Source organism: Physeter macrocephalus, chromosome 18, assembly GCF_002837175.3.
Source record: "Physeter macrocephalus isolate SW-GA chromosome 18, ASM283717v5, whole genome shotgun sequence".
NCBI lineage: Eukaryota > Metazoa > Chordata > Mammalia > Artiodactyla > Physeteridae > Physeter > Physeter macrocephalus.
Window position 1 is genome coordinate 8396534 of NC_041231.1, and position 14016 is coordinate 8410549.

General features: G+C 45.7%; 1 protein-coding gene across 3 annotated transcripts in view; it reads right to left on the reverse strand.

Annotated features, from left to right (window-relative positions):
• MRPS25 (mitochondrial ribosomal protein S25) overlaps positions 1-13229 on the reverse strand; it is a 25982-nt gene extending 12753 nt beyond the window's left edge. Inside the window, exons 1-2 of one of the 3 annotated variants that reach the window (XM_007114966.4) lie at positions 12968-13229; positions 7032-7138 (exon numbers count right to left, since the gene is read on the reverse strand). In XM_007114966.4, coding sequence (XP_007115028.1) covers positions 7032-7138; positions 12968-13101 — 241 coding nt within the window. In that variant the 5' untranslated portion in view covers positions 13102-13229. Of the gene's footprint in view, positions 1-7031; positions 7139-11842; positions 11997-12967 lie in introns of those variants that run through there. The other 2 variants (XM_007114965.4, XM_028479802.2) reach the window with 2 other exon arrangements.
• Between the last annotated feature and the right edge of the window lie 787 nt (positions 13230-14016).

Sequence of the window (14016 nt, forward strand, 5' to 3'; positions counted from 1 at the left end):
GAGCCTGCGCGTCCGGAGCCTGTGCTCCGCAACGGGAGAGGCCACGACAGTGAGAGGCCTGCGTACTGCAAAAAAAAAAAAAAAAAAAAGACAATCCAAAGAAAAAATGGGCAAAATATCTGAATAAACATTTAACAACAACAAAAATGGATAATAATAAGCACATGAAAAGATAATATCATCGGTCATTAGGAAGATACAAAATAAAACTACAGTGAGATATTAAGGTGGCTAAAATTTTTTTAAACACAATACCAAGCGCTAGTGAGGATGCAGAGTAACTGGAACTTTCCTAAATTACTGGTAAAAATGCAAAATCTTGCAGCCACATCAGCTAGTGAATTAAGACACACAAAAAAGAAATTAAATGATTGGAAAGGAAGAACTTTATTTGCAAATGTAATGATTGTGTATGTAGAAAATCCTAAGGAATTTAGAAAATAAAGACTTCTAGAAATATGAATTACCAAGATTGCAAGACACAAGGCCCATGTACAAAATCAGCTGTACTTCTACAAAGTTTGGTGCTAGCGAAAGAACTGAAAAAAGAAAATTTTAAAAATACCATTTACAATAGTCACAAAACATACTCAATATTATTAAAATGTCCAGGGACTTTCCTGGCAGTGCAGTGATTAAGAATCCACCTGCCAATGCAGGGGACACGGGTTCGAGCCCTGGTCCAGGAAGATCCCACATGCCATGGAGCAACTAAGCCTGTGCACCACAACTACTGAGCCCACGCGCCTAGAGCCCATGCTCCGCAACAAGAGAAGCCACTGCAACGAGAAGCCCGCGCACCGCAACAAAGAGTAGCCCCCGCTCGCTGCAACTAGAGAAAGCCAGCGCACAGCAACAAAGACCCAATGCAGCCAAAAATAAATAAATTTATTTTTGTTTAATGTCCATTTTCCTCAGTGATCTATAATTCCGAACAAAATCCCAGCAAGCTTTTTTTCTAGAAACTGGCAAGCAGATTTTAAAGTCAATATGGAAATGCAAAGAACCTACAAGGGCCAAATTAATCTTGGAAAAAAAAAGGGGGGTGGGGAACAAAGTTGGATTTACACTTCCTGATCTTAAGATATACTATGAATTACAAAAACCAAGACAGTGTGCTATTAGCATAAGGACAGACATATACATCAGTTAAAGAGGATGAGGAGTTCAGAAATAAACTCGAATAGGCAAAACAATCTTAAGAATGAAGAACAGAGCTGGAGGAATCACGCTCTCTGACTTCAGACTACACCAGAAAGCTACAGTATTCAAAACTGCAAGGTACTGGCACAAAAAAACAGACACATAGGGCTTCCCTGATGGAGCAGTGGTTGAAAGTCCGCCTGCCGATGCAGGGGACACAGGTTCGTGCCCTGGTCCGGGAAGATCCCACATGCTGCGGAGCGGCTGGGCCCATGAGCCATGGCCGCTGAGCCTGCGCATCCAGAGCCTGTGCTCCGCAACGGGAGAGGCCACAACAGTGAGAGGCCTGCGTACCGCAAAAACAAACAAAAAAACAACAACAAAAAAAAAACAGACACATAGACCAGTGGAACAGAATAGGGAGCCTAGAAATAAACCCACACATTTATGGTCAATTAATCTACCAGAAAGGAGGCAAGAATATACAATGGAGAAAAGACACTCTCTTCAATAAGTGGTGCTGCGAAAACTGGACACCTACATGTAAAAGAATGAAATTAAAACATTTTTAAACACCATCTACAAAAATAAACTTAATATGGATTAAAGACCTAAATATAAACACTAGCTACCATAAAATTCCTAGAAAAAACATGGAACACTCTTTGAAATAAAAAGTAGCAATATTTTGGGGGGATCTGTCTCCTAAAACAAAGGAAGTAAAAGCAAAAATAAACAAATGGGACCTAATTAAATTTAAAAGCTTCTGTACAGCAAAGGAAAATATAAAACAAAATGAGGGACTTCCCTGGTGGTCCAGTGATTAAGACTCTGCACTCCCAATGCAGGGGGCCCAGGTTCAATCCCTACTCAGGGAACTAGATCCCACATGCTGCAACTAAGAGTTCGCATGCCACAACTAAAAGATCCCGCATGTGGCAACAAACACCCGGCACAGCCAAGTAAATAAATAACTACTTAACCTGATTAAAAAATGGGCAGGAGAACTGCACAGACATTTTTCCAAAAGGAAATGCAGATGGCCAACAAGCACATTAAAACATGCTCAAAATACCTAATCATCAGGGAAATGCAACTCAAAACCACAATGACATATCACCTCACACCTGTCAGAATGGCATTCATCAAAAAGACCACAAATAAGGAGAAAAGGGGACCCTTGTACACTGTTGGTGGGAATGTAAATCGGTGCAGCTACTATGGAAAACAGTATGGAGGTTTCTCAAAAAACTAAAAATAGAACCACCACATGACCCAGCAATTCCACTCCTGAGTATATACCCGAAAAAAAACTACACTAATTCAAAAAGATACATGCACCCCAATATTTATAGCAGCATTATTTATAATTGCCAAGATATGGAAGCATCCTAAATGCCCATCAACAGATGAATGGATAAAGATGTACTATACACACACACACAATGGGATATTACTTAGCCATAAAAAAGAATGAAATTTTGCCATCTGCAGCAACATAGATGGACTTGGAGGGCATTATGCTAAGTGAAATTAAGTCAGACAGAGAAAGACAAATACTGTATGACAGCACTTATTTGTGGAATCTAAAAAATACAACAGACTGGTGAATATAACAAAAAAGAAGCAGACTCACAGACAGAACAAACTGCTGGTTACCAGTGGGGAGAGAGAAGGAGGGAGGGGCAACATAGGGGTAGGGGAGTAAGAGGTACGAACTATTATATATAAAATAAACTACAAAGATATACTGTACAACACAGGGAATATAGCCAATATTTTATAACTATAAATGGAGTATAACCTTTAAAAATTGTGAATCACCATATTGTACACCTGTAACTTATAGAATATTACTATACATCAATTATACTTCTTTTTTTTTGCTGTGCCATGTGGCTTGCAGGATCTTAGTTCCCTGACCAGGGATTAAACCCGCTCCCTTGGCAGTGAAAGCACGGAATCCTAACCACTGGACCTCCAGGGAATTCTCCCACTTTAACCAGCTTAAGTGTAAAATTTGGTGGTTTTTAGTGCCTTCACAATGTTGTGCATCCATCACCACTATCTAGGTTCCAGCACTTTCTCATGACCCCAAACAGAAACCCTGTACCCATTAAGCAGTCACTTCCTATTCCCCACACGACCCCAGCCCCAGCCCCTGACAACCACTTCCTGTCCCTATGGCTTTGTCTGTTCTGGACACCTCACACAAATGGAATCACACACTATGTGGCCTTTTGCATCTGCCTTCTTTCCGTTGGCATGTTTTCAAGGTTCATCCGTGTTGTAGCATATGCCAGTACTTCATTCCTTTTCATGGCTGAATAATATTCAACTGAATGAATATAGGGATTTTGTTTATCCATTCATGGTCGATTTTTTTGACAAAGGTGCCAAGGAAATTAAATAAGGGAAAGGATTGTCTTTCAACAAATGGTGCTGTAACAGCTGAATATCCCAAATCTAAAAAACCTAAAATGAACCTCAATCCTTATCACACTTAAAACACAAATAACGAGATCACAGACCTAAATGTAAATCTAGGACTCTCCCAGTTTTGAAACACAGGAGAAAAATCTTTGTGACTTTGGTGTAGGCAGAGATTTCTTGGACAGGACACAAAAAGTACTAAACATAAAAGAAAACAACTGAAAACAACAAGAAAACAAGCTGGAATTCATCAAAATTAAAACTTCTGCTCTTCAAAAGACACCATTAAGAAAATGAAAAGGCAGCCACAGACAGAAAATATTCACAATACATCTGACAAAGGAACTGAATCCAGAATATATAAACAACAAGAAAAGAGCCCCCACTTTTTTTTTAATGGACAAAAGATCCAGACTCTTTACAAAAGAAATAAATGAATGCCCAATAAGCACATGGAAAGATACAGGGAAATGCAAATTAAAATGTCAAGGAGATATACAGGCACTGGAATGGCTGAAAAGACTTATGTGATGAGAAGAATGGCCCCCGAAGATGCCCCCTCCTAGTCCCCCAGAACTTGTGAATAGGACACCTGACGTGGCCAAGGGGCCTCTGCAAATGAAATTAAACCTAAGGACTCAGAAATGGGGAGATTCTCCTGGATAATCTGGCAGCCCCATTAATCACAAGGTCCTTAAAGTTGGAGACCCTCCTGGGCTGTGGTCAGAGGGACGTGTGACTGTTGGAGAGGGCCAGACATGAACACAGCTGGCTTCGAGGATGGAGGAAGGGACCACGAGCCAAAGAGTGTGGGGGTCTCGGGCTTCCCTAGTGGCACAGGGGTTAAGGATCCGCCTGCCAGTGCAGGGGACACGGGTTCGAGCCCTGGTCCAGGAAGATCCCACATGCCGTGGAGCAACTAAGCCCATGCACCACAACTACTGAGCCTGCGCTCTACAGCCCGCGAGCCACAACTACTGAAGCCCACACGCCTAGAGCCCGCGAGCCACAACTACTGAAGCCCGCACGCCTAGAGCCCATGCTCTGCAACGAGAAGCCACCGCAATGAGAAGCCCGTGCACCGCAAAGAAAAGCAGCCCCCACTCGCCGGAACTAGAGAAAGCCCACGCGCAGCAACTTAGACCCAACACAGCCAAAAATAAAACAGAAAGAAAGAAAGAATTTAAAAATAAATAAAGAATGTGGGGGCCTCTAGAAGCTGGAAAAGGCATGGAAATGGATTCACCCCTAGCACCTCCAGGAAGGAAGGCCCTGCGAACACCTTGATTTTAGCCCATGTTGGACTTCAAACCTACAAAACTAAGATGAGAAATCTGTATTGCTTTAAGCCACCAACCTCGTGGTGATCTTACAGCAGCCACAGGAAATGCAGATGAGCAATAGGACCAGTTTGGGTGAGGATGGGGGGCCAGCAGGACCCCTCACCCTGCGGACTGCAGGGACAAATGGCATAACCATTTTGGAGGCCTGTCTGGGTGGTTTCTAAGTAGGTCACATGCCTATTCTGTGGCCCAGCAAGCCCATCCTGAGCCTGTGCCCAGGAGAACCGAACACCTAGGTCCACAGAGACATGCACCTTCCCAAAACCACCCTCGGCAGGCAGCCGCTAACACCCGCCTCGAGCGAGACCCTCCTTGGAAGAGTCTCTGGGACCCGCTGCAGCGGCAGAGCCAAGCCCACCCGGCTCTCCCAGGTCCCCGTCCAGGACCTGCCGCTTCTGCCCAACACGCAGCCAGAGCTTCCTACCGACCGGCCCCGACTTTCTCATCTGAGGCATCTCCCGGCCAGAACTCCTTCCAGAGACGTCAGACGTGCTTTGCCATCTGATGACTCTCCCTGCCTGCCCCCATCTCCAATAAACCTCATACTTGTAACTCTGTCTTGGCATCCATAGAAAACCCAAATGTTCATCAACAGGGAATGGATAAACTGTGGTACGTTCTGATAATGGAGCACTATGCAGCAATAAAAATGAATAAGCTACAGATACACATAATGTGAATGAATCTCAAAAAGACAAGTGAAAACCAGACACAAAAGAACATACTGTGAGATTCTATATTAGGTTCGGAAACAAATAAAACTAACTAGTCTATGGTGAAAGAACTGCTAACAGAGGGAATTCCCTGGCGGCCCCAGTGGTTAGGACTCTGTGCTCACTGCTGAGGGCCCGGGTTTGATCCCTGGTCAGGGAACTAAGATTCCACAAGCTGTACAGTGCGGCCAAAAAAAAAAAGAACTGCTAACAGTGGTTGTCCCTCTTGGGAGTGGGAATTGGTAACTGGAAAGCAGTACTGGGAGACTTTTCGGGTCTTCACTGGGAAATAGTGACACAGGCCCGTCACATCTATCAGAACTCATCACTCCATGCACGTAAGACCTGTCCATTTTATTATGGGTAAATCATACCTCAATAAATTTTTTAAAACACCAACACGAAATATATACACGAAATTGCCAACCACCACCATTCTCCTCGCCTCCACCTTGCTCTATTTTTCTTTTCTCCATAGCACTCATCTTCTAACAAACCATGTTATTGAGTTTCTTGTTCATTCTATCTCCTCCTGCTGGAATATCATCTCTACAGGGCTAGAGATCTTTGTTTGTATGGCTCCCTGACACCCCAAGCACCTAGAACAGTGCCTGGGTCCTAACAGGAACTTGATACATATTTGCTGAATGAATGAAAAAGCATCATCATTTTCTTTCCTGACGAATTTCCCAGTCTATACTTCATTTGATTCTCGTAACCGTGTAAGGAAGATGTTTTGCCTTCCCCTAGAAATACGTTAAGTGGGAACATTACTCACTCAGGATCAGAATGACTGAGTAGAGAGTTGGGCTAGAACATATGGTCTTCTGACTTCCAGGCACTGAGCCCAATTTAACTGAATAAATCTTCATGTTTGCTCCTCGCAGGGACAGGAGGGCATCACGTAAATGCATATGGTCCATAGAGGACACATGCAGACACATACAATGTTCAAGAGAATGTGGCCAGCACTGAGAGACGTGCCCTGAGAGAAGGGAGAGGCCAATCTAAGATGCAGGTAAGGTTTCCTGAGTGAAATGATGCCCAAGCTGAGTCCCAAAGGATTTATTTTTTAATTAAGCAAAGAAGAGTAGAAAGGAGATTTCCAGCAAAGGAACCGACATGAGCAAAGGCATCAAAGCACAGTGCGGCAAGGGAATTTGGAAAGGCTAGCCCATATAACATGAGGCATATGTAGGAGATGTGGCAGCAACAGGAGATGCGGCTGGAGAGGGAAAGACCAGATCTGTGCAGTCACTGTGTGCCAGGTATAGAAGCCAAGGTGACAGGACCATCGTAGGTTTACAAGCGCTCTCATCTCAGCCCCCGCTGACTGCCACACAGGAAGAACATGGGAGGAAAGTCAGGCCTGGGCCACGGCAGAGGGCCCTGTACTCACCTAAATAGAACCGCAGGAAGGGTGTTGGCGTCATGTTCTTAAACATCATGATCTGTACCCAGGGGTTCTTGTACTGGATCTGAGGTATGTTGAAAAACACGAATTTCCTGCAGAACAGAAGAAATTAAACCCATGAGAGTTTGTAACCTAAAATTGTATGCACCTGTGTATTCTTCTAAAGAGAAAGTCCAGAACTCTCATCAGATTCTAAGAGGACCCTGCCCCCCCCACGAAAAGGTGGAGGTAGGAAAAGCAGGTCTCAGGAACCCACTAACGTGTTGTCTGAATGTGGGTGTTGGGACTCTTGGTTTGTCATTTTAGGGAAAAGAAATCTATATCCCTACCTCACGTTGCATGTTAGCCTAAAACTCACCAAAACAGAAGTATAAATATAAAAATGAAACCATGAAATGTCCTCAGTCCTGACTGGTGTGACAGCTGCACAGTGTACTCATATGAGAAGCTGTGTATCTACAGGTGAGCACTTTATGTAAATTATACCACAATTTTAAAATCAATGAAACCATAAAAACAAACATGGGGAATACTTTTACAATCTAGGAGCGGAGAAACCTCTAAACTCAGAAGGTTTAAAACACAGATAAATTTGATTACATTAAAACCTTTGCAAGGGACTTCCCTGGTGGCGCAGTGGTTAAGATTCTGCCTGCCACTGCAGGGGACACGGGTTCGAGCCCTGCTCGGGGAAGATCCCACATGCCGCGAAGCAACTAAGCCCGTGCGCCACAACTACTGAGCCTGCACTCTAGAGCCTGCGAGCCACAACTACTGAGCCCATGCGCCTAGAGCCTGTGCGCTGCAACAAGAGAAGCCACCGCAATGAGAAGCCCGCGCACCGCAACAGAGTAGCCCCCGCTCGCTGCAACTAGAGAAAGCCCGCGCGCAGCAACAAAGACCCAACGCAGCCAAAAATAAATAAATAAAACCTCTGCAAGGCAAACTTTAACAAAAACAAAATCAACATTTGCCAAACAAGAAAAATGTTTGCAAAACACAAAACAAAAGGTTAATTCCCTTGATATAGAGTTCTGCACATCATTAACAGCATTTATAATGAAACACTAGAGGCAAAGGCCAGAGACAGGCAGAAACTCACATGGCCTATCAAAGGAAGGATCCTCAGTATCTTCCCAACAAAGTCATAAATTAAAATGGTCCTTTTTTACCTCTTAGATTGCTAAAATAAATAAATAGTTTTAAGTTATAAAGTGAGGAAACGTTTCCTTAAATATATTAATTGGTCTAACCTCCTTGGAGGTCAGTTTGGAACTAGCACAGATCTTGACTCGATGTTTTCACCTCTGCCTTAGGTATTTTCACACTTGAATACAAAGACATGTGTGAGGTTTACTGCAGCATTATTTGTTACAGCAAAGGAACAGAAACAAATGCCTGACTGATTATATAAACTATGACACAACTGTATGCCTGGATCCCTCTCCACCTGCTCTCCATCCAGATATGGGCTAGGAAATGGGCTTTCCTGCCCTCTGGCTTTCTGTTGGCTTCAGCCCACAGGGAGCACTGGCAAAAGAATGGGAGGAGGAGAGTCAAGGTATTTATCTCCCTGGCTCGACCCCAGATTCAGTCCCAGCTCCACAGGCTCCTGTCAGGCAGCCCTCTTCATCTCCAGGTCCCAACAAACATTCTCCTCCTCACTTCTGCAGCCTAGACCCGGGGTCTTGCACTGTTCCTTGTGGTTTCTTTTCCCATCCTTGCCACACCTTTGCAATTAGTCTCTTGATTAAAGCCTCCCCAATCACCCGAATTTAAATGCATTCTCTGCTTCCCGCTGCCACCCTGCTCCCCACACCAGACGATGGAAAGGTGCGAGTGGTACACGGGTAAAAGCTTGGTTGCCTGGCTTTACCACTTCCCAGCTGTGTATGACCCAGAGCAAGTTACTGCTGTGTGCCTCAGTGTTTATGCCAACATGATGGCAATGCAGTCCAGATAGCAGCTTGTAGTTTATTCTCAAGAAGAAAAAGACAGGATCAACAGAAGGTCTGATTGTGTGACATTTGCTTGGGGAGACGTCCATAATTGGGGCAGAATCTGCAGTTAAAACAAAAGCAATGACAATAACCCCAGGGAAAACAAAAAACTGCAAAAACAAAAAGGAAAAATAAAGTGTTTGACTCAACTGTGTACAGTGTTTACAAAGTCATAATAATTTAACAGTGAATACTGATTTATCCAAAATTCTTAAATGACTAAATTGGGAGGATGGGGGGCATCGAGTAGTATGCATGTGCTGGGGTAGGGAACAGCAATGCTTCTGCAAGACTTAAATCCTTGCCTTCCACAGTGGCAAGTCAAAAGATAAAGCCTAAAGCTAAGAAAGTAAGGAGGAGCTCTCAAAGTATGGTATTTAACTATATGGGAGTAAAACTCTAATCAAATGGTTAGAGTTGAAAGTTGTTGCCTCTGGAGGATATACAATGGAGAAAAGAAAGCCTCTTCAATAAGTGGTGCTGGGAAAACTGGACAGCTACATGTAAAAGAATGAAATTAGGGCTTCCCAGGTGGCGCAGTGGTTAAGAATCTGCCTGCCAATGGAGGGGACACGGGTTCGAGCCCTGACCGGGAAGATTCCCGCATGCCGCGGAGCAACTAAGCCCGTGCACCACAACTACTGAGCCTGCGCTACTGAGCCCGCGTGCCACAACTACTGAGCCCGCGTGCCACAACTACTGAAGCCCGTGTGCCTAGAGCCCATGGTCCACAACAAGAGAAGCCACTGTAACGAGAAGCCTGTGCACCACAACGGAGAGTAGCCTCCGCTCACCACAACCAGAGAAAGCCCACGTGTGGCAACGAAGACCCAACGCAGCCAAAAATTAAAAATAAATAAATTTATATATTAAAAAAGAATGAAATTAGAACACTCCCTAACACCATACACAAAAATAAATTCCAAATGGATTAAAGACCTAAATGTAAGACTAGGCACTATAAAACTCTTAGAGGAAAACATAGGAAGAACACTCTTGGACATAAAACACAGCAAGATCTTTTTTGACCCACCTCCTAGAGTAATGGAAATAAAAACAAAAATAAACAAATGGGACCTAAGAAAACTTAAAAGCTTTTGTACAGCAAAGGAAACCATAAACAAGACGAAAAGACAACCCTCAGAATGGGAGAAAATATTTGCAAACGAATCAATGGACAAAGGATTAATCTCCAAAACAGACAAACAGCTCATGCAGCTCAATATCAAAAAAAAAAACCCAATCAAAGAATGGGCAAAAGACCTAAGGAGACATTTCTCCAAAGAAGACATACAGATGGCCAAGAAGCACACGAAAAGATACTCAACATCACTAATTATTAAAGAAATGCAAATCAAAACTACAATGAGGGGGCTTCCCTGACGGCACAGTGGTTAAGAATCCGCCTGCCAAAGCAGGCGACACGGATTCGAGCCCGGGAAGATCCCACGCGCCGGAAGATCCCACATGCCGCAGAGCAACTAAGCCCGTGCACCACAACTACTGAGCCTGCGCTCTAGAGCCCGCGAGCCACAACTACTGAGTCTGCGCGCCTAGAGCCCGTGCTCCGCAACAAGAGAAGCCACCGCAGTGAGAAGCCCGTGCTCCGCAACAAGAAAAGCCACCGCAGTGAGAAGCCCGCGCACCGCAACGAAGAGTAGCCCCCACTCCCCAGAACTAGAGAAACCCCACGCACAGCAACGAAGACCCAACGTAGTCAAAAATAAATAAATAAATTTTTAAAAAACAATGAGGTATCACCTACAATGAGGTATCACCTCACATGGGTTAGAATGGGCATCATCAAAAAATCTACAAACAATAAATGCTGGAGAGGGTGTGGAGAAAAGGGAACCCTCTTGCACTGTTGGTGAGAATGTAAACTGATACAGCCCAGATGGAGAACAGTATGGAGGTTCCTTAAAAAACTAAAAATAATTACCATATGACCCAGCAATCCCACTACTGGGCATATACCAAGAGAAAACCATAATTCAAAAAGACACATGCAGGGCTTCACAACTAGAGAAAGCCCGTGTGCAGCTACGAAGACCCAACGCAGCCAAAAATAAATTAATTAATTAAAAAAAAAAAACGGTCAGAAAAGTAAACTGCCCTGGGTCACATGACCACTAAGTCAAAGAATCAGGGCTATGAGCATTGGGCTCCATCACTATCAAATTCACCTGGATCCTGAGGCGCAAGGCTGGACACAGAACTCAATAAATTCCAGCAGCTGTTACTTCTCCCATTGCATCTTAAGGGCAAGAACACCTGGCAGAGGTGAGGAGGAACTTAGCTGTCAGACTCTGAATAAGGCAGCTCCCCACACACCCAGCAAATACCCTAAGACTTGCTAGCCCGGTGCTGTACTGGCCACTGGCACTTGGAATGGAGGGACAGATGAAGTGCTGAGGGCACATGAACAAGCAAAGAAAGCCCGGTGGGGCTACAAAGAGCAATTCTGACAGGCTCAAACCCAAAGGGCACCGGTGGGACAGCCAAGCCCTTACCACTAGGAACAATGAAACACAGAATGGCTGTTTGGCTCCTATTTACCCAGAGAGTATTAAAATACTTGAACATACGAGTATGTGCAGGCCTATTTTGATTGGCTGACCATTTAAAAACCAGAGATTTACATAAAAATTTGAATTTCTGGCTCCTTGACAAGTCAGAAATTCTCCATGGAGCCCAAATAGCTAAGACGTAGCCAAGCAGTGAATGGCCCCGTGAGGCAGGGGACGTTTTCAGTTTACTGCAGGCCCATCCAGACTCTCCCTCCTTTGTTTGTACCTGCCTGGCCTCTGCCGTGACTCCTGGTGCAGATGGATGGATGGATGGATGCCAAGCTGGTTATGCAGGAGTATCTGGGTGCCCATTCAGCCCTATGACTGAGTCTTCTAGGAAGCCCTCATCCCAGCTGACCCCACGCAAGTAGGTTCAAGTTCTTGCGTTGACCTGTGGAAAGCAAACGGCTAGGGGGTAGCTGCTGGCTCCCCTGAACAGCCCTGCACTGAAGGCCCTGCCATGGGGGGACCACCCTCCAAGGGAGGGGCTCTCCAGTCTCACTCTGATCCATCCCACACACCCAATCCCAAAGTTTCTGAAAGACAGGACTTGAATTCCCAGCAACAGCACGGGGCCCCGCATCAGCAGGCACTCAGTAAATTTATGCCTAACACCTGAAAAGCCCAAAGCACTGCTGCTGCCTCAAGGTTCAGTTCAAACCTTTTACTTCCAAGTTCCATTCAATGAGTCCCGACTCTGCGGCGGGCTGAAAAGCATTAAAGAGTTGGGGCGGGGGCCGCTGCGCAGCTCAGAAACAGTCCCTTCACTCTAAGGGTGATGAGTCCTTCGAGACCGAAGCCCCCTTTCAGAACCGCCCCCTCACCAGCTGACTATGGTACCCTGGACAAGCCAGTTCCTTAACCTCCTGCGTTCCTTCATACCTGGAGTGAAGAGAACAGTGGGGTTTCTGCAGAAATCAAACGAGCTAGTGCACGAGGAGCATTCAGAAACGCGCTGCACGTACGAGGACTCAATAAACGCCAGCAGCCGTTACCCCTCCCACTGCAGCCCCATATCGGCCCTGAGACATAGATATCACCCCGGTCGCAACACTGAGGAAAAGCAACTCTCCCAAAGCCAGCAGGTGGAAGAGCCCGGACCCCAAAGGGTCGGTCGCCCCGGGCTGGGCTCCACCCGGACTGCGCGCCGCCCGCGGGGCACGGGTGGCTGAGGAGGCTTCGGCCTCCCCGTCAGTGCGGCCCCCACCCGGCGCGACGCGGCCCTGAGGTCCTCTTCTGCTGTGGAACCCGGGGCAGCTGCCCGTCCGTGCAGTGGGGGCCCTGGCGCCAGCGCAGCGCCAGGTCTCAACGACTCGCAAGTTATTGGTGGGACCCGGCGGCTCGGACTGACCTGGCGCCCTCGCCCAGCTCCCCGTGCGTGTTGTAGTTCACCGTCATGACCTTCACCGACTCCTTGAACACTACGTCCCCCTGGCCCAGGTACTGCAGGGTGCGGCGTATCGGAAAGCGGCCCTTCATGGACATGGCGACTGCGGCGGAGGGGCCGGACTGCCGGCCGCGAGCCCAGCAGCGCGAGGAGACCAGCTAAGCTGAAGCAGCCCGAGCGGCCCTCTCGTCGCCGGTTTCCACTTCCCGCGCAGACTCACAGGAGACACCTCCCGGCGGCCAGCGCGCACGCCGCGGAGCAGCCTGGGACTTGTAGTACTGGCTGGCCGAGTTTTCCTTAGGCGGGGGCGGTGGGAGCCAGCACGTACGCCTAAGCGTTAAAGCTCCTGTTGGAAATTTAAGGTATTCACGATTTGTGAATCAAGTCTTTCTCCCCTCCGCCAACGGAAAATATTTTATATAGGCTCAAACTCAATCATTCAGACAACAAACTTACAGTAGGAAATAATTCAGGAGAGCTGAGTTTGAACACCAAGTCGGCTAGTAACTTTCTGTTCAACCTCAAATGTCAGTTTTGCTCTCTCAACTTCTCCAGTTTTAAAGTGAAGGGTTAGAACTGCGCAATTTCTAACACTGACTTAAAAAAAAATTAAAAACCTGACTTGCAAAAGGGGAAAAAAAAAGATTTTGGGATCTACTCCTTTCTAGTTTAGCCACTTGAGAGCTCTGGACCTCAATTTCTTGAAAAGCAAAAGGTGGATGAGATGCATTTCCTATTGATCTGAGAACGTTCTCCTTCACTTTTGAAGGATAATTTTGCCAGATATAGAATTCTAGGTTGGGGGTTGGGAGGCATCTTTCAACACTTTATTTCACTGCACTCTCCTCTTGCATGGTTTCTGATGAGTAGTCAGCTCCCTTTTTTTCACTATAGGTAAGATGGTTTTTTCTTCTGGTTTCTTTCAAGATTTTCTCTTTGTCTTTGTTTTATAGAGTTTGAATAAGATATACCTAGGTGTATATTTTTGGTATTTATCCTGCTTGGTGTTCTCT